The 23,684-nt window shown below is 35.1% G+C and overlaps 1 protein-coding gene across 2 annotated transcripts in view; it reads right to left on the reverse strand.

Moving 5' to 3' along the window:
- Positions 1–344: 344 nt before the first annotated feature.
- The window catches only part of LOC118747240 (putative phospholipase B-like lamina ancestor), a 47,585-nt gene continuing 24,245 nt past the window's right edge, over positions 345–23,684 (reverse strand). Inside the window, exons 1-5 of one of the 2 annotated variants that reach the window (XM_036481225.1) lie at positions 20,469–20,568; positions 15,561–15,614; positions 4,099–5,097; positions 2,637–2,753; positions 345–2,550 (exon numbers count right to left, since the gene is read on the reverse strand). In XM_036481225.1, the coding sequence (XP_036337118.1) occupies positions 906–2,550; positions 2,637–2,753; positions 4,099–4,358 (2,022 nt within the window). In that variant the 5' untranslated portion in view covers positions 4,359–5,097; positions 15,561–15,614; positions 20,469–20,568 and the 3' untranslated portion in view covers positions 345–905. Of the gene's footprint in view, positions 2,551–2,636; positions 2,754–4,098; positions 5,098–15,560; positions 15,615–20,468; positions 20,569–23,684 lie in introns of those variants that run through there. The other variant, XM_036481226.1, reaches the window with a different exon arrangement.

Here is a 23,684-nt window from a genome sequence, read left to right on the forward strand (position 1 = left end):
TACGCGTCGGTTAGTGTGGGGAGGTCAGAGAGAGTGATTTCAGTAACTTTCGCGAAGCCGTTGCAGTCATCTTTGGAAAAGTTGATTGTACATAGGTTTGCGGAAGCAAAGTCACCGGGTTTATTAATTGAGATCACTATGGGCAGAGGGTCTGATGCTAGAGTCAACACAGGTCGCCACGTTATGCTGTTTATCAGATCAACGTTTACAATTGCTGTCAGGCCAGCTACTCCGCCCTATGTTGAACATCGTCATCGTCAGTAAAAGTGACGATCGTCGACGATGACGATGATTATCCTTCTTGACGGAAAGTTGTCAGATAAAAGTTAATGAAACAAAATACATCAAGTTTTCTGTTTTTTAATATTTTTTATTCTCACAATTGCTCTGTATAAAAGTTAGAAATCTCAAACCAGCACGATACACATATCTTTTACTTATATATGTATGTATGTATGTATGTTCATACAGTAGTCCAAAAATGGAGATAAAACTATGGAAGACTAGTGTTCATATGTATGTAATTTCTTTATTAAATTTTTGTAGTTTTTTAAAGCTATGGACGTATAAAGTTTATAAAATTTCTACAATTCACTTTTATCTAATACAAAATAGCAACATTTTTGCACAATCGACTTAAAATCACAACTTTTTCTACACGCAATTGATACGAATTATTTACAAATCATAAAATTTACTAACAAAAAATTTATGTGTTTTCTAATTTTGGAGTTGCATGCAAAAATTCATACTTATGTAGGTATGTGTATAGCTCAAAAATCCACTCGACAAATTATTATGTAATATATGTACAAATGTTTGTGAAATTAAATTAAAATATTTTTACTATATATTTAAATGGCCGCGAGGTCGTTAAGACAACCACCACACCGCCACGCCTCTCTTTACCACGCCCAATGAGGAGCTACTTTGCCGAAATTGAATTCATCCGGATGTCCTTTATGTTCAATGTCCGTTATGCGATCCGCAATTTCAGACCACTTGAACGGGCCATTAGATACCTGCCGCATTGCAATCGCTTGCATATCGTTGCGTACAGATCGCCGTTCGGTAATACGCTCCAGTTCGGCAAGTTGCGCCGCATCATCAATGCTCACACTCAAGCGTTCATCCTTCAAATTGGATGCGATATCCGTTGACTCGCTCACGGTACTCTCACTCTCAATCGCTTCTCGCGGTTGCACATGTTGCAGCCGAATGAATATGGGTCCGGCGAAAGCATGATAGTCGCTAATGCCTATTTGCGCATTGTAGGAGAACAATTTGATATCAATATTGCCGTAAGCAACCGACTCCTCGCCCATCAAATCGCCTCGGAAGCCATGATTGCGCATAAACTGATCGACCGCTTCGAGATTGGTTAGTTCATCGTCGAACGCAGCTTTCATTTCAAGGTAGGCACTATCGGGCGCTACGCCACTGGCCTGCAGCATCTCATCGAAGTATGGCACACCATTCGCAATCCACGTCGAGTTTTCGCCCGATAGGAATTTTTCCGAAACATCTTTGAGATGCATGCGACCCGGCAGTTGTTCCACAATCCACACCAATCCCTTATTGCGGTTATGACGCTCATTTATGGCTGCCTCATCCGCAGCATTCAACGGCAATGCAGCATCATCGTGCTTCTCATCCTCAGCCAGCGACACATATAGGTTGTCTTGTGGACGCAATTTGTTCAAGTCGACCGTTATCCACTGTTTACAGCCAGTGAATGGGTGACGCGACATTGCCTTTGCCCATGTGCGACGATTCTGCGCTATACGATTTGCTGCCATGACCCGTGCTGCCAGCGGCAATGCCTGCGTAACGTTAACTGTCCTCCACAAATCCAGATTCTCGTTCTTTATACCCACGCCGCCCACAATGGACTGCACCTGTCGACCCTTTACGATGTAGAAATCATCTGTAGAGCCGAGTATGCCTGGATAGCCGGTAAATGTTATATCGACGCCAGGCACTGTATTCGAGCGTTGATTCGGCGAGAAGTGATAGTGGAATTTGTAACGCTTTTGTATGCGCAACATTGAGGCATAACTGCCGGCAGTGCTGTGACCAAAAAGCAATCTCCATGTTGGCGAATCGGCAGTTTGAAATATCTTTGTCAGCATTGTGGCGCTTGGCAGAAAGAAGTTCTTTGGTCCTGTTTCCGCTTCCGAAGTCGCAGTCACAGCTGTGCCTTGGTCCTGTGTGCCCACATCGGCTGTTTCATTCCCCTCCTTCCATACAAAGTTCTCATAGTAGATTTTAAGGTCCTGAATGTCAGCGGCGGCATTTAGGAGAAGAAAATCGGAAAAAGGTATTTCCTCTTCGAGATCTGAACGTGCACGAGACGCGCCGCGTATATAGCCTGTTTCCAGACCCTCCAATTGACTAAAGTAGAGGCTGATCTGATGCCAATAGTGATCGTGCTCGCCACGCTGTACCGCTGTCTCTTTGATGCGAATGTAATTCTCGTCAAGCAGATCACGCAGCCAGGTACAGAAGTTTTGCGAACTCTCATCACGCTCACAGGAAGATTCGATGGTGCTGTAGAGAGGAAAATAAAAGAAGGTCGTTAGAATGTGCGGATATGATTTTGCAACGCAGCTGAAATTATCATTGATTTAACTTACTTTTTCCATTGATTGTAGATATTATTCCAGGTCAATGAGCCCTCAAGTATGCCAGCACCGAAAGCCTGTACCCAGTCCGGGTAGGTACGTTGAGTTTCCACCTCGATTTGCGCCCAACTGCAGCATGAAAAAAATTAAAACAAAAAAAAATCGATTTTATACAAAAATATTCAGCGAAGCAATTGGGTATCAAAGAACAGTCTTTCAATAGTGGCAGAGTAATAGACACATTATTTTTCTTAAGAGCTACCTTTCGTAGCTTCAGAGATTAATGGGTAAATCCTGAATCTATAGAGCCGACCTTCAAGCTAAATTTCGGTAAAAATTTGCCAAAAAAAGCGGTTTGAAAACAAAAGCTAGCTTTTTTGGGAACTACTTAAAAGCAAAAGTTTTTGAATTCTTGAAAATCAATATTTTTTCATTTGGAGACTTCCAATAAGACCTTACCGAATTGCCTATTTAACCATTTTTTAGTATTAACTATTTTTATAAGTTCCCATAAACCCCAAAAAGTGCAATTGGGGGAACCATAAAAAATCGTTTATATTAAAAAAAAGTAAACAATTGGAAGTCACCTGAAGAGACACAGACTTTTCCGATCAAAAAATATGGATTTCCGGAATTTCATACCATTTCAACGAAAAAGTGTGTTTTCTCCATACATATAATACATGAAAAACTTCATGGGCTTTGAGGCAGTTCTAAACTATTTTTTTTTTTACAAAATTTATTTTTTCATTTAGAAAACTCCTAATGGTGAGAGCTTCACATTCTAAACTTTTTTTACCACCCTAATATACATACATATCGGCCTAACCGCCTAGAAATTAGAAAAAAAATTCGCTTAGGTGTTTTGGCGGTTACGGCTCCATCATAGACATGTTTCAAACTTCCTAGCTGTGGAGGAAAAAAACTACGTGGCATTGTCATCTATTAATCTGTGAATCGAACCTCTTTTATTAAGCCAAAAGTAAAAGGCAATAACGCTCAATTTTTCTACAGAAGACCTGGGTGTGGCGACAAGAAGAAATTTTTTAGCTTGAAAATCGGAGAAACTTTCCTAAAAGGGCGGTGGCCGGAGGAGAAAAAAGAGCGCGGCACGTACCACCACTTTTTGAGAGGGTATTGACCACCGTTCGCTAAAGTGCAACCCCCGACCGCCATGGCTCCTTATGGGTCACTAGGGAGCCCTTAGAAAAATGGCAAAACAAAGGCTGAGTACTCATTTGCACAGTAATTCTATATACCATTGACAACAGAAGACGGCTCCGACAACACAGAAAGCAAAATTCTACTTAGTAAGGGTTATAAACACTAAGCGGCACTACCTCCCCCTTAGCCGGGACGGTGGGCCCATATAGGAAAGCTAACCGTGAAAATCGTATACATAATAACTTCTTGGCGGGGATTTTTATCAACTAACCTGTGTTGAATGCAGAACTTTTGAAAAAAATACACTTACCCATTTTCATAGATGGAATCCTTGTAGCATACTCTAGCAGCACCTTTTGGAATGTTGAGAAGATCATTTTGCTGTTTCCAGTATTCAATGTGAAATCCAGTCTGCTTCGACCAAAACGCAGTGGCACAGTAGGTGCCATTATATTTCGGCCGATCCATGTAACTGATGAAGAAAGCTCCTATCACAAGTAAACCAGCACCGATAAGGATGTAAGTCCCTATCCGCGTTTTCTGCCACGATGCACCAACAACTTTAAGCATTGTTCCCGCCGTTTTGAAGTTTACGAGATACGAAAGCGAGAAAAAAAACTTTTCAAGCGCGCGGAACGCTGCTGCTACGAGATTGGTGTTTGGTGTGCGCGTTAAGTGCGACGATACGTTTTAAGATATAAGCCTCTTCGTTTTTACAGTTTTAATACAGATTACGTAGGGTTAAGATGGATTTCACACAAAAATTGGCTGGTTGCAATACTAGCTGATGTGAAGGATTTACACGAGGAAATAATTTAGGTCGGCGCGTGCGGCGTACGAATGTCCGAAGCTGCGGCTGTGCGTGTCGATCTTGACGGCTGTTGCTCCAACTGCGTGGACAACGTTGACACTTGCGCGTTGGTGGTGGCGGTGGTGGGGGTATAGCGTTTCTGTGGCCACTTTGACTGGCAAAACGACCGTAGTGCTCATCGGAGGAGGCGTTTCAGACGCTAGCTGTACAATGTGTACGATGTGAATTTGGCTTCAGTGGTGAATGATCAAGAAAAGTCTGCTCCTTTAACCTTTGTGAGTTAGGTAGTTGGTTTTTAAATGCAAATTACTGGATATGTATTTATTATGAAGTGGTAAATGTCACAAGGATTTTACTGTGTGATTGTGGTGTTGGAAAACTTTGAAAATTAGCTGTTGATGAAAATAACAGGTAGCCAAAAGTATTGCTGTATTTTTGTTTTTTTATTGCTTTTATTAAATAGGCCGAAGTTAGTTGAGTGTTTGGTCAATTAAGTCCCTGAAATAAAAGAGAAAGTAAGAATAACTTGATAAATTTGTTTAACAAAATTTTATAGACTGAAAATAGTATAAAAAAGTTGTGTGTCCCCCCCCATATTATAGGAGTACTTTTCTGCATAATAATCTCATAGGGCAATTCTCGCTCAGCTAGTAAAAAGTCTTTCCTATGGCAAATGATGGACAGATGACAAGAGAGTTTGTAAGCCTATTGTTATTATAGCACCAATATCTTAGAAAAAAAGCTTTCTCATTTACCCCTCGTGATGAAAAGGTATGTATGTATATTGAGAGAAAGCACTTATTACCATATAGCTCACGTCGCACAGTGAACAGTCTGAATACGGAATCTAGCAGGACTTAATAGATTGGCATTGATGGATTTGTACACCACTTCGTACCTACTAGTTTATGGGGCCACTGATTACAAATCTTCACTCAGGTTTCAAGAATTCAATATGGCGGAAAAATTGTCTAAAATTTATTTAATTCGCTTGAAACTTGTTACTCTGGGGTTTCTGAAAAGTGAAAATAATTGTATGGGTGTCGCAAAAGCGCGTAAAAATAGCTTATTGTACCTTAAAGCAGAAAAAATTTTATGAATTTCAAATCAAAACTCAGGAACAATTTAGTTTTTTTTCTATTTAAATATTAAAATAAAGTAATTTCAAGTCCAACTTTTCGTGCTGAGCTTACAGAGCGATATAAAATTCATTTATTCAACATTAAAGCAAAAAATTTGTTACAATTATCTATTGTATTAAGAAGCAAGCCATGATATTTGGACGCTATTCGCATGACTTTGATTTTTACATTTTGTCCCGCAGATTTAGTGAATCCGACCTGTGTTGGTCGCTTCAACAGTTGCAGTGGTCGAGTGGACAAGGCGCTGTCGCGCCATTCGCAAAGTCCGACTTCGAGTCTCGGGGTAGTGGATTTTTTATTTTTTTAATTCACCTTTTTTTTAATATAATTTTTATATGTTTTAGATTTTATAGTTAGATACTTGGTACATTTTTTTCTTATTTATTATTATTATTTTTCTTATTTATTTTTATAGATGTTACTGTTTTAAAAAGGAAATTTTTTTAATTGCATTTAATTTTTATGAACTATTTTATTTTTTCCTTTTTTAGTTAAATTTTAAGATTTTATTGCTTAAAAAAGAAAATTATTTTTTTATTTAATTTTTCGAAGCTTATTTTTATATTCCTTCGTTTTATTTGTTTTTCTTTTGTTAATTTCACTTTCTTTTGATTGCATATTTTATTGTTTTAAAAAGCAAACTATATGTTTCATGTAATTTAATTTTAGGGCTTTTTAGGGCTTTAAGTTTATTTTTTGTCTTTTTTAATTTAATTTTCTTTTAGTCAAAAATAAAAATATTTTTTTAACTTTTTTTTTTATTTTTAAGCACTATTTTCACCTTTATAGATTTACTTTTTTGTTCTAATCTAATTTTTATATTTTATTGTTTTAAAAGGAAAAAAAATTTAATTAACTCTATTTTTTCTTTTTTTAATTTAATTTTTTCTTTATTAATTTTTATGGCCTTAAAAAGAAAAATATATAGGTATAATTTTTTTTAATTCAATTTTTTAAAAACTTATTGCTAAAAGGTATACCGCTTAGACCTCCTCGTTAGCATATTTACAATTGTCTTCAGATTTAACTTTAAAAAATTCGAATAGACTTACAGCACTAAATTAGTTTCAGTCGTTCAAGAAAAAATTATCAAAGAATGTATAAAGAAACTTTCTACATATGTATAAGTATGCATATTAATAATTTTTTAAAAAATTTATCCACTTCTAGAACTCTATGAGATTTACTCCCCCACAATTTTAAGTGGCCAAATAAGAATCAATTAATAAGAATTGAAATTTCCGGAGCAACAAAAATGTTTTTGGAAACATTTGAACGATTGATTTACTTTTAACACAACACTTTAATTGATTTGCTTATTCACTTCTACATAAATACTAAATACATATTTTTTGTGAATAAATTCAATTTTGCGAAAATATTAATTTTGGTTATTTATTCAACGTTCTAATAGAAAAATGAAAGTAAATATTTATCTATGAACATTTTGGGATTTCATTGATTTTGCCGTAGGAGAATTTCAATTTCCACATTACTCTTAATAAATATTTTTGGAAACAGCAATCAATATTTATCAAACGTGAAAAACCGATTTGCTGAAATGTTGAATGCAGTAAATAATTTTTAATGCCTGCTGGCGGCAGAAATGCGCGGTTACTTTTAAATATAAACTAAGATAAATATTTTGTATATTATAACATGAAAAATAACTCATTGCTGTCAAGTGGAAACGGGAATCATTGAAAATGAAAATCTTAAAACAGATTTCAAACAAAAAAAAAAAAAGAGTAAAATGTATATACTATACATAGAATGTATTCTTTTCAACTTTACCATACTACTGCCTGAGAGAGGCATTTGTGGTCGTACATACACTGTTGCGGGCGAACAAAGCAACCAGATTCTTAAACTATATCGATTTCCTCTACGCTAGTACATTATTGTTAAGGCAATTTTTTTAGTTTGTCCTTAAATGGCAATGTTGTTTTCCATAAATGACAATCAAAATTGTAATAGCATTTGTTACTTTCGTTTAGCACAACACTGTAACAAGCTAATCTGACTGAACTATAATACAGATTTTCTTTTTAGTGGAACCCGAAGCAATATACATACATATAGGGCGAAGCCCAAGTCCCTACACTTGGCCAAGCCGAGGTGAGAAAACCAATAATGCGGCTTAGGTACAAAGGTACAAAACCAAGCAGAGGGTATAACGACTGGGCCGTTCAGAGGTGGCGACAAAAAGCTGATAGGAAGCATGTACCAGCTTTTAATCAGAATTTAAAAGATTATAATCTCAGTGTACTTCGCCGATCCACAAAAAGGGAAATCCGTGCCAATTATTTACCGCGAAAAAGATCCTATCGACGATACCTTGGCAAAGACTGAAGCTTTTATTGAACCACTAATTTTACCTTATCAGTATGGCATCAGACCTGTAAAGTCCACCATTGATTCGATTTTCAGTTCTTCAAATTCTGAAAAAGACCCCGCTCCACAAGTCTCACATTGCGCCCGTCCTTTTATACGATGCAGACACACGAACTATGACGAAGATCTATGGTCCCATACGCATTGGCGACGGGTACCGAGAAAGATAAAATGGCAGACTGTATAAGCTTTTTAACGACTTGGACATAGTGTGTGCTGGTTTGTACAGATCGACAAACGGTTGTTGGTAGTTCCTCCGAAAATTACAAAATTCCCCGGCATTAAGGAATCTGAAGACGAAGCCCGTGACCTTACTAGGTCTTCCCGGATTGAACTTTGCTATATTCGTAAAGTAATTGCAGGGCCAATTCAGCTTAGTAGCTGGTTCTGCAATGAAATCGTTATATAAGCCTTACTATGATGAACGTTGATCAGGCATATTCCCACATTTCATTTTAAAGTGTTATAGTTAATTTTTGGAAATTTTCCGAAATCGATTTTAAACGAGCATGAATTCATGTTTACAATATACAACATACATATGTATACAGCAGCGTTTATGTTGCTTTTTAATGATTTCGATTTTTAAGTGGTCTAAATATTTGAAAAATTGCCTGTTTGTATTATAACTCAATAAATTTAATTTATAGTCGCAATGGTGGCATATAACCATATAAAAGCAGAAATTTAAAAAAACATTAAAAGCAAAGTGTTTTGTAAACAAAACACCGATAAAGTTGTAGCACTTTTTGTAGCTCACCAAATTATTTTGCACAAAATTAAGTAAAAAGAAAACATAAATAAAATAGGTTAAAAATTCCAAAAAAAACAAGCATTTTGTAGACCAGCCGCAAAAAAAAATAAATTACCCGAAATGAATATAAATTAGACAAGAGCGTAAAATACTAATCTATAATTATAGCAAAGGTGTCTGGACATACAACATTGCAAGTTGATAAAAGCGTTGGAAAAACACACGTACATATACTAATGTATGTACTTAACAATACTTAGTAGAATTTAAATAAAAAATTGCTAAGGAATTCGAAGTGATCAGCAGACATCTTCGCTATTTGCGGGTCAATAGCTTTTCTACACACACACTTGTGTTCATACATTAATACATTCATGCAAGGGTGTAGCGGGAGAGAGGGTGTGTAGGGGAGGCTAAAGGCCCCATTGCCTTTTACTGCCAAATATATGGCAATTGCCGAAATGGTAAACAAATACGCTTACAGCCAAACACACCTTATAGATACTCAGGGTTTTGTGTATTTTTACATTTTCTACTACGCTTTTGGACAAATACGATTCATTAATTTTTGCTTTTGATATTTTCAAATCTTTTTGTTATTTTTTATAAAACTGTCAACTAAATATATATATCAATATTTTTTAAATATCTTAAACTGAACTTTAGGCTAAGAAACTAAGACCGAATTGTGGCATTCGTGGTCGAATGATCACTCGCTTCGTATCGAATCGAATAAAATGGCAGCTGATTTCTCTCTACTAAAATTTTGTCGAAGCGCACTCGCTATCGAATGCCGTGATCTCCGAATCAAACTTCGATGCGAGTTACTTACGATATTGAGTGCCGCCATTTGGGCGCTGGTAACACTTGTAAGGAGCTAATTCATCTTCAGCCGTATTACCCGCTTGTATTCGGTCAGAAATTTACGAAATAGGATTACAAGACTTTGTCTTTAATTCAATCCCCGATCATGTTTTTATAATGATTTTTGAATGCGATCTTATTCTTAGGCTGATATTGAGCTAGTTACCGTTTTATTTCCTGGAACGAATATTCAAGCCAAGACGATTTATTCGTTAAACTCCAAGGTTCAGAAACATTTTTTGCCTAATGTGAGTAAAAAAAAAGTAGATAACTTTTGTGTACCTCACAATATCACCTTAGGAGTCCCGAAACGAAGTAGCCATCTAAAAAAAATTTTGTACTTTCGCATAAACGTATTTATTCCCTTCTTGAACGCTGCTCTTTGAAACCTAGAATATCGTTTTTTGAATCAAAATGGTATCTTATCATTCTTTAATGTACTCCTATCGGACATACATTTTTTTTGCCATGGAATGCTAAATTTAAAAGTAAAATAAATATGTTTTTGCATACTAGCATTATTTTTTATTTACTAAATTTTTAGCAATACGATCCCGCTGCGTTCCTTAATGTACGTTTCATTATAAAAGTGTTATATTTTTATTAAATTAGTATTAGTTTAAAAACTCTGTGAATTTTTTTTTTGTTAATAAAAGTATTTATGTGCATAGCAAATTACACAAATGTTTATTGTCCTGTGCTGACTTAATCGTCTCGCTCCCATAGCTCATCTCTGGCTACGCCTCTGTATGGCATGCATACGTACATATGTATGTGGATGTGGGCATTTATGTTTGTGTATAAACATAAAATCGGTTTTTCAAAAACAGGGCTAAGTACCAGCGCGCGCGTGGATCCATTTTCTATAATTACCCACAACATCCCACAAAAATGTATAATGGCCCATTTTTAATTAATCGATTTAGAGTTTTTGCATTCGCCACTAATTGTTTATATTAAAAATATTCTTAATCGGGAATTGCGCACTTCTTGAGATTATTTCTTTTCAGCAACAGAAAATTTTTCAGCGGTTTTTCCTTTTATGTCTATTTATGTGCGCCGCATGACTTTGATTCGTCTTGATAGTTGAACATACTGCACATGTACATACATACCATATTTAACTACATATATACAATTCTGTTTGAGCGTGAAATAATAATGCTGTATGAGACCAAAAAATAATAATAATAATAATAATAATAAAACGGATTCTGGTAGAGGGGACGAAACAAAAATTTGTTTATTTCAGGGGAGGTCACGGTTTTCCCTCTTCTGCATATTATTTTGATAAATCGTCATATGATTCGTACATTTTAGATACGGGATGTGTTCAGCAGCTCTATGTTAAATACTACGGGAAACATTTTCGTGTAATATTTTAATCCTCTGAAAAGTTAAAAAAAACCCCTTCGAAAAGGCTTACAGCGGGTTTGCGCCAAAAATAAGTAAACCACAAAAATGTGTTAAGGAGTTAATTCCTTACTTTTTTACCCATATTCCAAAATTTTTCGATAACATGCTCAGTTAGACTTAATGAAATTATTTAACCATGTTTGGTAGAAATCGATAAAGGGGTTACCAAGATAAACCTATGTCGTCATAGGTGGGCGGTGCTGCGCCCACTTTCCAAAAACGCATTATAATATTATTTCCTTCTAAGAGATTGTTGTGAGTATCAACTTTCGAGTAAATTAGCGAAGAAATTAGTAGCACGGTTACCGAGATTAACCGTTATTGTCCGATCTCAAAAATGTTCAACCATTTGCATCGTTGCACCAAGGTGTGCGAAGTTGGGCGGTTACCGAGCTGTACACATGTAATGATAAGTGGGTGTGGCTAGGCTTTATTTTTAATCCAACCTTTAAATAAATATAAAGTGAGTTAAAAGTTAAAGGTTACTTCAGAAAACGGCCCTTAATCGATTTATCTTTTCATGCTGAACATTTTCACATACGTATCTACCACGGCCCCCTTAGGCTGTTACAAACAACCGTTACGTGAATAAAGTTACAATACCCTTGTGCACAAGTGCGCCCGGGTATAAAAACAACAAGTAAGAAAGTCTAAGTTCGGGCGGAGCCGAACATTAAATACCCGGCGCAAGTATTAAATATATGTTTTCCACCTTTCCGAAAGCTACCGCTACATGATAAGCCGGGGTGCGAAATATTGCAGTTTCAAGCATTTCTGAAATTTACCGTTATATAAAAAGCGGCCGTAATTTTAGTCCGATTTCAATAATTTTCAACGTTTTGCTTTTAAGTGGCAAGCACAATAACCACACCGAGTTTGGTACAAATTGGTAGAACGGTTACCGATATACATATATGTGATCACAAGTGGGCGGTGCTACGCCCATTTTCCAAAATTTTGTCATAAACGTATTTCTTGGTAAAGAATTGTTGCAATCATCAATTTTGAATAAATTTGCTTCAATATTTACTGATTTATCGAAGATTTTGTATTTCTCGAAATTACCGTTATATGGGATGTGGGCGTGGTTATTGTCCGATTTTAGAAATTTTCGGCAAGTTGGTATGCTGTACCAGGACCAACAACTGTGCCAAGTTTGGAAGAAATTGGTGCAGCGGTTACCAAGATATACACATGTAACCATAAGTGGGCGTGGCTACGCCCATTTGCCAAAATTTTGTAATATTCTTATTTTTCGTCTAAAACTCATTGCAAATATCAATTTTTAGTGAATTATCTTCAGTAGTTACTAAAATATCGCAGTTTTCGTTTTTCTGAAAATTACCGTTATATGGGAGGTAGGCGTGGTTATTGTCCGATTTTTAAAATTTTCAGCCATTTAGTATGCTGTACTAAGGCCAACAACTGTGCCAAGTTTGGAAGAAATTGGTGCAGCGGTTACCAAGATATACACATGTAACCATAAGTGGGCGTGGCTACGCCCATTTTCCAAAAATTTTTAATATTCATGTTTTCCGTCTGAAACTCATTGTAAGTATCAATTTTGAGTGGATTATCTTCAGTAGTTACTAAAATATCGCAGTTTTCGTATTTCTTAAAATTACCGTTATATGGGAGGTAGGCGTGGTTATTATCCGATTTCGCCCATTTTCAATACCATCCGTCCCACGCCCAAAAGAAGTTCACGTACCAAGTTTCGTTAAGATATCTCAATTTTTACTCGAGTTATCGTGTGCACAGACGGACGGACGGACGGACAGACAGTCACCGCTTAATCGATTTCTCTGTTCATTCTGATCATTTATGTATACATTTGTCTATATCTATCTCGATTCGTTTTGCCTGTTACAAACAACCGTTATGTGAACAAAGTTATAATACCCTTGTGCACAAGTGCGCTCGGGTATAATAAAAAATTGTTCACACCTAATATCAATGATATGTATATGTATATATGTATGTACACGCTCGCATGTTTTTAAATAAATTCATGTAAATCTAAGAATTCATTATTCGAATTAATTTAAACATTTGTAATAAAATTGAAAATATGTGTAAGTATATATACGTAAGCATATACATACATACATATGCTCGATTTAAAGTAAACAAAAACGTTTTTGAAATGCGTTTGGCAGCGCGTATCCTTAACAAAGGCAATAATCGTACAGGCAATCAAAGGTTTTGCGGAAAATGAAAGTGAAACAGAAATAAAAATTTCAAGCAATTGTGGTGTAAACTATTAAAATTTTCAAAGGCAGGTGTATTGTAAATAATATCTAGTATGTATGTAAATAGCACATATGTATATGTATGTAGTTGGCTTATAGTTAGCATCCTCAATCTGGTTTTTTCGAGCATACTTTGTATGGAAGAAAATGCATGACACTGTCACCAGAAAAAAAAACAAATTGTCAAAACACAATGCTATTTTTCAGCCACTTGAAGCTTAAGAGCGAAATACACCACACAAGCGGCTTGTCAAACATTCTTCAAACCTACTTTTCCCATTTCGCCATACACCATGCAAACATGACTCGTTCAAGCAAAGAATTTTAGTTTTCTTCCAGTTCGCAATGCTAAATATTATGGTTTTCTTTCATTTTCCTCTCTTACGTCCTTACTCGGTGAAAATTTCGTTGCGAATGAGGCGATTTTGCTATACACAACGCAAGCGGTTTGATCAAACATCAACATGGAGGCCAGAAAATCAAAAAATTTTGATTTTTGCTCAAATTTCCCTCAAGCGGTTTGTCAAACCTTCAAACACCCCCATACACAGCACAAATGGCTTGAAGCAAAGGGAAATTTCGCTTGGTTTGTCAAGCCGCTTGTGTTGTGTATTTCGCTCTTTACACTTTTTTACTAAAAATTAATGGACTACAAAACTGCATATCCGAAATTTTATTAAAAAAATTATTAACTTATTCACTGAAAGTCATTAGGATAGCGCATGCGTTTGTTGACATTTTTTTAAATTTTTTTTTTATAAAATTTTAAAATCGGATTTACACGTAGAATATGCTATATTTTTATAAAAAAAAAACTAGCAAATACCCGGCGTGCAATACGGCCCACTCATAAAAAGTAAAAATAGCTTTAAAGAGCCTTATGAAGGAAGATATTCAAACAAATCTTCGATTTATGAAGCATTTTTTATTTTGTATAAATGTGGGAGTTAGTTAATATGTTTTCAAAAATATTTAAAAATTAGGTAGAGTATCGGCTTTCTCCTGGCGATTTAATTAATAACTTAAACCTTGAGTATACATATCGCGCACTTCTCCAAAGATATACTAGTTCAATATTTACCTTATTTTATCAATTTAACTGAATTAAATTTTTCTATAACTAAAAAACATTTTCGCCAGTGAACTTTCCTAAACCTTTTTTAGTTTGATACCCACATTGCAAAATTCAATTTATCTTATCATTTAAATTAAATTAAAAATTTTCAAACAATTTTAAACCTCTTTCCTTTGATAACTATATTACAATATTTACTATATCTTATCAATTTACTTAAACTGCAATTTTCAAACTGGTGGCAACTCTCTAATTTTTATTCTTATAAATTTTAAGTTAAACCTCTGTCAATACATCGGTGGAAACTGCATTCGATTCAATGCATTCGTTTTCGAGTGATGCGCGTACAAACATACAGACAGACAAAAAGGTGTACACTTACATTTGACACCGACTGTACATGTAATGATTTGAGAAGGAAATATGAATGAATTATTTATTATCGTTTTAATACGATTATTAGGTTGAATTTTTAAAAACCCTGCCGTTCCGAAATAGTAATTACAGTGTATATTGGAGGAAATTGGCGCAAATGAGCAGCGGGCGATCAATCAATTCACAATTGTTGCTTTGATCGGAAAATAATTGCAGGTGTAGGTGTTTTTGTAAATGTAATACTCTATGGGTTATTTAACGTGCTATTATCATTGAATTTAATATACTTATTTTCCTGTTGTATCATTATTTAATTAGTTATGTATGTAGGTAATTATTAAATTAGAAAATATGCTAATTCCGAATTTCCACACGCCTTCAAGAATACGATTAGCCTATTCCCGTACTCCCGAATTTAGTCAGAAATAATCCGAAGTCGTTCACGTAGCCCACGCCATGTGAATAAAACGTTAGCATAATTTAACTGGCAAAACAAAAACAAATTGGGAACATTTTTTTTTTTTGCTTTGCATTATAATGTTCGCGATAAGGCCGAATATCTTCTGGTACTATCTTCCGGACTATTTTTCCTAAATATTTTTATTAATAAACTTAACTTTAAAGTGGATATCCGCTCCGGAATGTATCTACATATGTATGTATGCATAATATATTACATATTTGTTTACCTTTTGGTCCCGGGTTCAGGAGAGTACTGTTCCACAAGTCACCCCATTGAAATACTGAAATCAGAAAATTTATAAATTTGTATATTTAATTTATTATTTGACATAATTTTAACAAAACTTTTTAATTATTATGTTTAGTTAATTATGCATGACTAATAGCTAAAAAAAGATTAATAGAACTGGTAATATGATACAATTTTACACATGCATATTATTTATCACATTTAATGCAGATGTACATACATACATATGTAATTCAATCACTCAAGTTGACTTGCTCCACTTGCTTTAAAATATTGAGTGCTTCGTCTTCTTCAAGTACCAGACAGCTAAATAAACAAAAGGCGCTTGCGGCGACCGCCCAGAAATAAGTACTATCATTGAAACAAATTTGCTTTTGAGATATGCTACTCGCATAAGTATCTATGTATACACATTTGCTATGAACTCTGCATTATTATTGTAATTCAATACTTTACACGCTCCCAGTATTAATTTTATCCTTAGCAGCCAAGTGATCGCATATAGCGCAGATATTTATTTTCACTAATGTTTATGCGCACGCGCATATGCCCCATGGGAATGGATACATGTAGGAAACATACATATATATGTACATTAGACTGCATCACCAAAAAAAGTTGCGGGTTTTCCACCGGGATTACAAAATTTATTATATTTTAAGACGTCCACCAAAATATTTCGGAAAAATATTAAGATTTAAGCGAGCTGGACCAATTTGAAAATATCTCCAAAAATGAAGTTTTTTATGAATAAAAATAGTTTCTTAAAGAACTTTTTGAAAAAAGTCCCCTCAGATGACAAATTAGATTAAGCTTAAAAAATCTGCATAAAAATATTTAAAAATCTTTTCATCGGAATCGTAAGAATGAGATTTTTGATGCTGTTTTTTTACTTTTTTCAAAGATTGGTTTACGAAAAACTTGAATAACTGGGCCAAAAATGTTCTGATTTAGACTTATGGGATCTCAGTAGAAAGGTATTTTCACACTGTTTTTATTTCTGGCCAAAAAAACGTCATTCGTGTCCCATCTTGTTTTTTCGAATACCAACCTTTCTCTTCCATCCTTTGAATGAGTTTATTGACACCTCTTATGTAAGTCTAAATCGGAAGAGCTTAGGTTCAGTTATTCAAGTTTTTCCTATACCAATCTTTGAAAAAAGTTAAAAAACAGCATCAAAAATCTCATCATTACGATTCCGTTCAAAATTTTTTTTTTATTTTTTTTTTAATATTTGTATGCAAATATTATAAGCTTAAACCGTTTTATCATTTGAGGGGATTTAAAAAAAAAAAATCTTTAAGAAACTATTTTTATTCATAAAAAACTCCATTTTTGGAGGTATTTTCAAATCGGTCCAGCTCACTTAAATCTTAATATTTTTCCGAAATATTTTGGTGGACGTCTTAAAATATAATAGATTTTATAATTCCAATGGAAAAATAGTACCAATTTTTTTTTTTGTATGGGGAGTGATGCAGTCTAATGTACATACATCAAATAAGGCATAACATATGGAATGAAACGCGAATCTAAAGTTCATTACTTTTATTGCATCAATTGTGGCAAATGGTATTTATTTTTATGAGATTCGGAGTGACTATGCAATGGAAATAACAGAAAAATCTCTTTCGATGACTACTACTTCTGCTATGCTAATTTACGACTAAATATTTTTTTATTTTCACTTTTATTTCAACATATTTAGTTTGATTAAAAATAAAATATTTCACACAAACAGGGTTGAAATTTTGAAATTCGTGCCCGTAGGACGGCTCTTAATGCTTTGTTGAATTTATCGCCTCTGGATTTAGCGATTCAAGAGGAGGCAATGAAAACGATGTGTCGACTGCACTCTTTTGGTATGTGGCATGACGATCGGAGCTCTGGGCACAGAGAGTTGTTCAGAAGGTTGTCAGAGCAATATCCTTTCTTTTTGGCACCAAATAACAAAGTGATACCTAGAGTCCCCTTTAGTCGAAAGTACGTCGTTAGATTTTCTATAAGGAAACAATGGAGAGATCCAGACACTCTTTTGGGAAGCTCGGTGAAAACTTTCTATACTGATGGCTCAAAGACTGAAAACGGTAATGGAGTTGGATGGCATCTGGACGGAAACTTCAGATGCTTTACCGCTTTGGGTGCAATTACAACGGTCTTTCAATCGAAAGTCTTTGCAATACTGAAAGTGCTAGACTGGATAACTGGCGAAAGGTGGCGCGGACATAAACTGAGAATCTGCAGTGACAGCCAAGCTGCTCTAAAGGCCCTGGAAACCGCTCGAACCTCTTCAAAGTTCGTCCAGGAATGCCAGTTGGGGCTGAACTCCGTTACAAGATGGAATGAGCTTGAACTTGTGTGGGTGCCAGGACACTACGGTGTGCAAGGTAACTAACTGGCTGATGAGTTGGCGAACTGCGGTTCTCTGGAGTGCCCAATTGGACCGGAGCCAATTGTAGGGCCAAGCATAGCGAGCAAAGCATGAGAGCCGTTGGTGCACTATTGACACCTGCAAAATAACTAAGTGTTTCATGAAAAAGCCTCACAGGGTGGTAGCAAACAAAGAAGGAGTGATCTACGATCGCTGGTAGGACTGATTACGGGGCACAATCCATGGGGATGACATATGGTCACCATAGGCATCATCGACGATCCACTATGTACATCGTGTTTGGAGGACGATGATAGTACAGAACATTTTTTCTGCCGCTGTCCGGCCTTCGCCTAACTCAGATGGTACATTTTTGGGTGGGATGTACTTTCCCTCAACAAATTGCTAAAATGCATGAAGGTCTCTGGTAAGTTTGCAGAGGAGTAATGAATTCCCACCCCCATCTACATATCCCTTTCCTCTAAATCCTGTTTCTTGGCCTTAAGTACAATGGGCAATACTGCTTTAGTGCTTGGAAAAATTTGTTTTTTGCCTTGCCGGCCACCCACAATTCCATTCCATTCCAATCGCTTAACAAACCTGAGAATCTCCGCATCTCAGCTGGCGCAAATTTTTATTTTTATTTTTTAAAAGTGACTTGTCTCGCTTTTTATACCCGTTTGGGTATAGAGGGGAACAATTAGTAGCTTCATAGGACATGCTCGAACAAAAGCGAACAGTTCATTCCATATAAGGAGATCAAAAGTGGTATTAGACGCATGTTCCTTTGCTATGTGATTGAAAAACGCATACGCTTGCGATCAAAAGTGTGTACATGGTGTTTTATGTCAAATATTTGCAATGTTTTTCAAGTTAAAATTTTGTGTTATTTTTTATCAAAACATAGTTTCTGCTTTAATCAAAAGCACTTAAGTCAACTATCAAACCTCATACAGAATTTAGAAAAATTTGTATCTAAATTTTGAACTTTTTAATTAGAATTTTTAGAAAAATTTAGGGTATGCAGGTACCTCAGCTATATAGTAAAAAAAAATATAATAAAATAAAATAAAGAAATTTAAAAATTAATACATAAACTAATAAACAAAAGTTTTTTACTAAAATTACAATTATTGTAGATTTTCGGCCCACGCTACTGCATTCCAAAGAATTTCCTAAAAATTCAGATTAAAAATTTCAAAATTTTGATACAAATAGTAATGATTAATAAAAAAAAATTACAAAAAAATACAAAAACATGTTTATTCTAAAGCAATTTTTGCCATTTTTTCGCAATTTACTCAACATATTGATGGTGTACGAGTCAAACGGACCTCAGATTCGGATTCAGCGGGTTGAAATACATGTTGCTAGGTAGGTCTGGTTAAAAGCGCCCATCCCTTTTTTGCCGGTTTATTATTGCATTTTAAATGTGCTCGTAGGAGCAGCAAAGCATTCAAAGCGGAGTCTTCTAATCTTGAACTGAAGTTCTTACATACAAAAACCTGCTGATGAAAAACATCTTTCGGCCTCAACACTTTTAGACAAAACGGCATTTTGCTATAATCATAATTCAAAATCTTAAATAAGTTCTTACTATGAATTCGATATTTCCAATTTTTCCCGGGATTAATGCAATGCAATCTAATTGAATACCAACTTATTTAATTCACCACTTAAGAAAAATTCACAAAGCGCGGCACACTTCGCAAAATCACTTTCAAGTTAAAAAAAAAAAAAAAATGCGGAATATGTTTACATTTTACAAACAAGTATTCCACATTTAGCAGTTGTTAATCGGACGTATTTTACGTAGACATATATGTATATATGCACAGACATATATGTATATATTTTCGTATGCTAATTTTTACGTTTTAAAAGTTAAAAAATATTATATATGAAAATTCAATACCACAACATGGAAACCGCCCACTCAAATGTTTATAAGTAAAGAACAAAAGAAATTCTATATACTAAATCAAATTAGCACGAAAAGCGTGTAGCAACACATTATTTTATACAGAGCAGCCGTGGAAATTCAGAAGAGATAGCTAGGCATATTAAAACTCGATTTTTTTTAAGAAAACTTCAGCACTGAACGCTTTTTACACTCATCCACATTCTAGGTATGTACATATGTATGTATGTATGTATATTTTTTTAGCACCTGTCTTTAGCTATAAGTAAATTTTTCAAAACTTAATGTACACATGTTTTCACTAAGTGGCTCCTAGTCCGCCACGTGTTAGGCTAGTGATACACGTGTAAACAAACAGCGAGGCGCGGCGCGGCGCGTCAGATAATCAAAACCAGATGAACACAACTACAACACAGATAGCGATAAGAAAGAAAATTCTTGAAGTCATCCAACCAGTGAGTGACTCACAAAATGTTTTAATTAATTCACTAAATAAAAATATCACACTTATATAGTATTTTAAACGCGATTAATCTACATTTTACTAATTCAATAAAAAAAGTTTCTCATATGAATCACTAAATATGAAATACCTTCGACGAAATATATCTTCAATGTTGCTGAAGTGCAAAATTCACAGCAGCGTGCGATGGAAACGTTAGCGCTGAGCGAGTGTACGTACAGAACTAAAAAAAAAAATCGAACCAAGAGCGGTGGATTAGGCGACGATCGGTGGTTAAGTTGGCGACAATCAATGAGGTCGGTGAGTGAATACAAAATACGGAGGCACACAATCTCTGAGCGATGCGAGTCGCAAAAGAGTGAGACTAGCGAGGCAGGCGCGAGCAAGTGCAAAACAAGCGAGAATGCGGAAAATGAACTCTGAAAGAGTAAACGTGAAGGTATAAAAAGTTTTTTTTTTTTTTTCTTAGTTTTTATATTCGATTGGCGTGCGACGCCTTTTTGTTTTAATTTTATTTGAAATATTTTATTTTTTTTCACTTCAACGCTACGTAACCAAGTCAATGGATCATGGCTGTATACGATATGTCCACCCAAGTCGCATGCGCATATGTATGTACCAGGGCTGTTGCGAATATTTGCATTCGCATTTTCAGAAAGTAGCAAAAAAGGGGTCATTGACGAAAAACAGGGTCGCCATATTATTTTTACTTTTATGTACTAGTAAAAGAATAAATTGAGAAGAGTTACATTTCCCTTAAAAGTTTTAAGTGATGCATTTTTTCGTATTTGCAGGAGGAAATATTTTTTAATAGCATGGTTCTGTTAACATTTCCTAAAAGATCTCTGAAAAGGGGCAAAAGTCGCACATAATTTTGGTATAGGGTCAAAAAATCAAAATTTTCAAAAAGTCGGGTCAAAGGGTATTGGCGCTTAAAAAGGGTAAAGTTGTCCCTTTATTCGCACAACGGCAATACTGCTAACCAGAGTGTGGACAATAAACGGCTTTTAGCTTCAGGCGCTAAACGGTTAAGTAGTTTATCAAGCAACATTGATGTGCCTTCGACAAGTACTGCTGAAAGTCTTATAAGCAACCTAGAAATAGTTTTAGATTCCTCCAGCGAAAGCAAAGGCTCCAATGTAGAATCTGGAGACATTAAAAAATTTGAAATTAAAGCTCAATTGAAGGCCTCTCTCTCTAGTGGAAAACTAAACTAAAATACGACAAATTGACAGATCTGGCCCGCAAATATTTGAGCGCTTCACCCACCAGCGTTCCAAGTGAGCAATTGTTCACTGCAACCGGCCATATATACAAGCCTCTAAGAAATCGCCTCACGGGAGAAAAGGCAGAAAAATTACTTTTTTTTGAAATATACCTAATATGCCCCTTTTAAACTTTGACTTCTAGATTAAAACACTGTATAGGTTAAGCACTCATTCAATGTTCTAATAATTTACAAAATTTTTAAGTAACAAAAACGATGACTTAAGTTGATTATAGCTTGTTTAATGTTATTCCTAACATTCGCATTCGCACATTCGCATTCCGAAAATTCGCATATGACATTCGAAACATCCCTAGTATGTACTTATGAAGGTATGTACATACATATATAAATATGCATGTGGGGGCTACCTCTGTAAAAGTAGGTAGGTATCGAAGAATGTGTATGCATATTTTAAAACCTGATCATGACGTCGATTTTCAAGTGAACCACCGCTCATTGAAGGTTGACAAGTTTTATGCCGGCTGTCAGCTGTTCGCACGCTATTGTTACATATGGATGTCGAATGTGTAATTTTTTAAAGCCTTTACATTATCAATTTACAGTGCCAAGTATTTGCATATATCGCACACCGTCTTCAAAAGAGTCACAACTCAAAATAATACGTTCGTCAGAAAATACAAAAAACTATTTCGTAGTACATGCAAATCATTTGGGCAAGGGCGGCTTTACCTTAGATTCTTTCTAACAAATTATAACAAAAATTTTCTCCAGCTTTTGCTGAAAGCTCTGTGTATAGTTTTAGCGCATAATTTCAAAAATGCTAAATTTTGAGTTGTGACTCTTTTGAAGCCGGTGTGCGATATATACATACAGCTGTGTCCAAAAAAATAGTAGTGCCACTGTATCATTGCCATCAAACAAGAAATTCAGGTGTTACACATAAAGGATGCATATAAAAAGGCTAAAAAGGTGGATTCTAGATATTTCCAGGATATTTAAAGTTTCATATATTAAACATTTTGGTTTGTTTATAAGCTAGGGCTGTTTATTTATGTCTGATAACGTGCATTAAATCTTTTTCAGTTTACTTTGATCCCGATAGCGTTTAATACGGATTTAAGCCCATTTCTCTTTCACACTTGGTTAGATCATTGTTTTTGTTAACAGATTTGTTGTTGTTGTTATGATTCCTTTAATCTTTCCTCGCAGACTTTCTATCCTTTTAAGGCCCCCATATGGAATTCCTCTTTGCCTTATGCCGAGCGCTTTTGGACGCAAATAGCTTTTTGCGCAGTTTACTGGTATTTTTTGGGTCGTTAATCTATTAGGCAACTTTTTTGTTGGTGTTTTCCAACATTCATGTAGTACTAATATGATTTTCTATAAAATAAAGTACATTGTTTATCCATAATTGACGTTGATCATAGGGACAGCACAAATACGAAATTACGGAAAACATAACAATACCGTAATGCCCTGCCCACCACACTTCAACTTTTCTCAAATTGCACTTTAAGCGGTTTTCTATGTTTTGTTGACTACGAATGGAGAGTCTGGAAAAACACATATCGAGGGCTTATATTCAATACCCTCTATCTGCTAAAACTCAATTTTTCAGGAGAACAAAAAAACTGTTTTGACAGCTATTTTTAAAAGTGTTAATAATTTTAAGTACCCACGCATATCTTAAAAATTTACGCTATATATTAAAACTAAGACTTTACTTTTAATTCATTTTATTTTAGTTTAAAGATCAGATAGAGGTTATGGCAATTCGAATTGTAACTATTTATAAAAAAAAAGGTGTGCTGATGGCGGGTTTTGAAGAATAATGACATTGTCAGTTCTTTAGATGTATGTAAATGTAATGTTAAACTAAGTTTTTAACACATAAATCATTGGTCTGCAAACTCGTTCCCTTCTATTCGACGTGCCCAGGTAGCCACATAATTTAAATGGTGTTTTTGTTCGAAAGAGTATTTCACGTGATTTCGAAATTATATAAGCACTGTTAAAGAAGGCTTCGATGGCTGATTTACTGTCCGTGCATATGAGGAAATTTCCTTCGTTTTTAGAGGCGAATCGTACAGCTTCTAGCAATTGTAAATGCCGAGC

This window comes from Rhagoletis pomonella, unplaced genomic scaffold (genome assembly GCF_013731165.1).
Source record: "Rhagoletis pomonella isolate Grant_MI unplaced genomic scaffold, Rhpom_1.0 Rhpom_scaffold_00011, whole genome shotgun sequence".
Lineage (NCBI taxonomy): Eukaryota > Metazoa > Arthropoda > Insecta > Diptera > Tephritidae > Rhagoletis > Rhagoletis pomonella.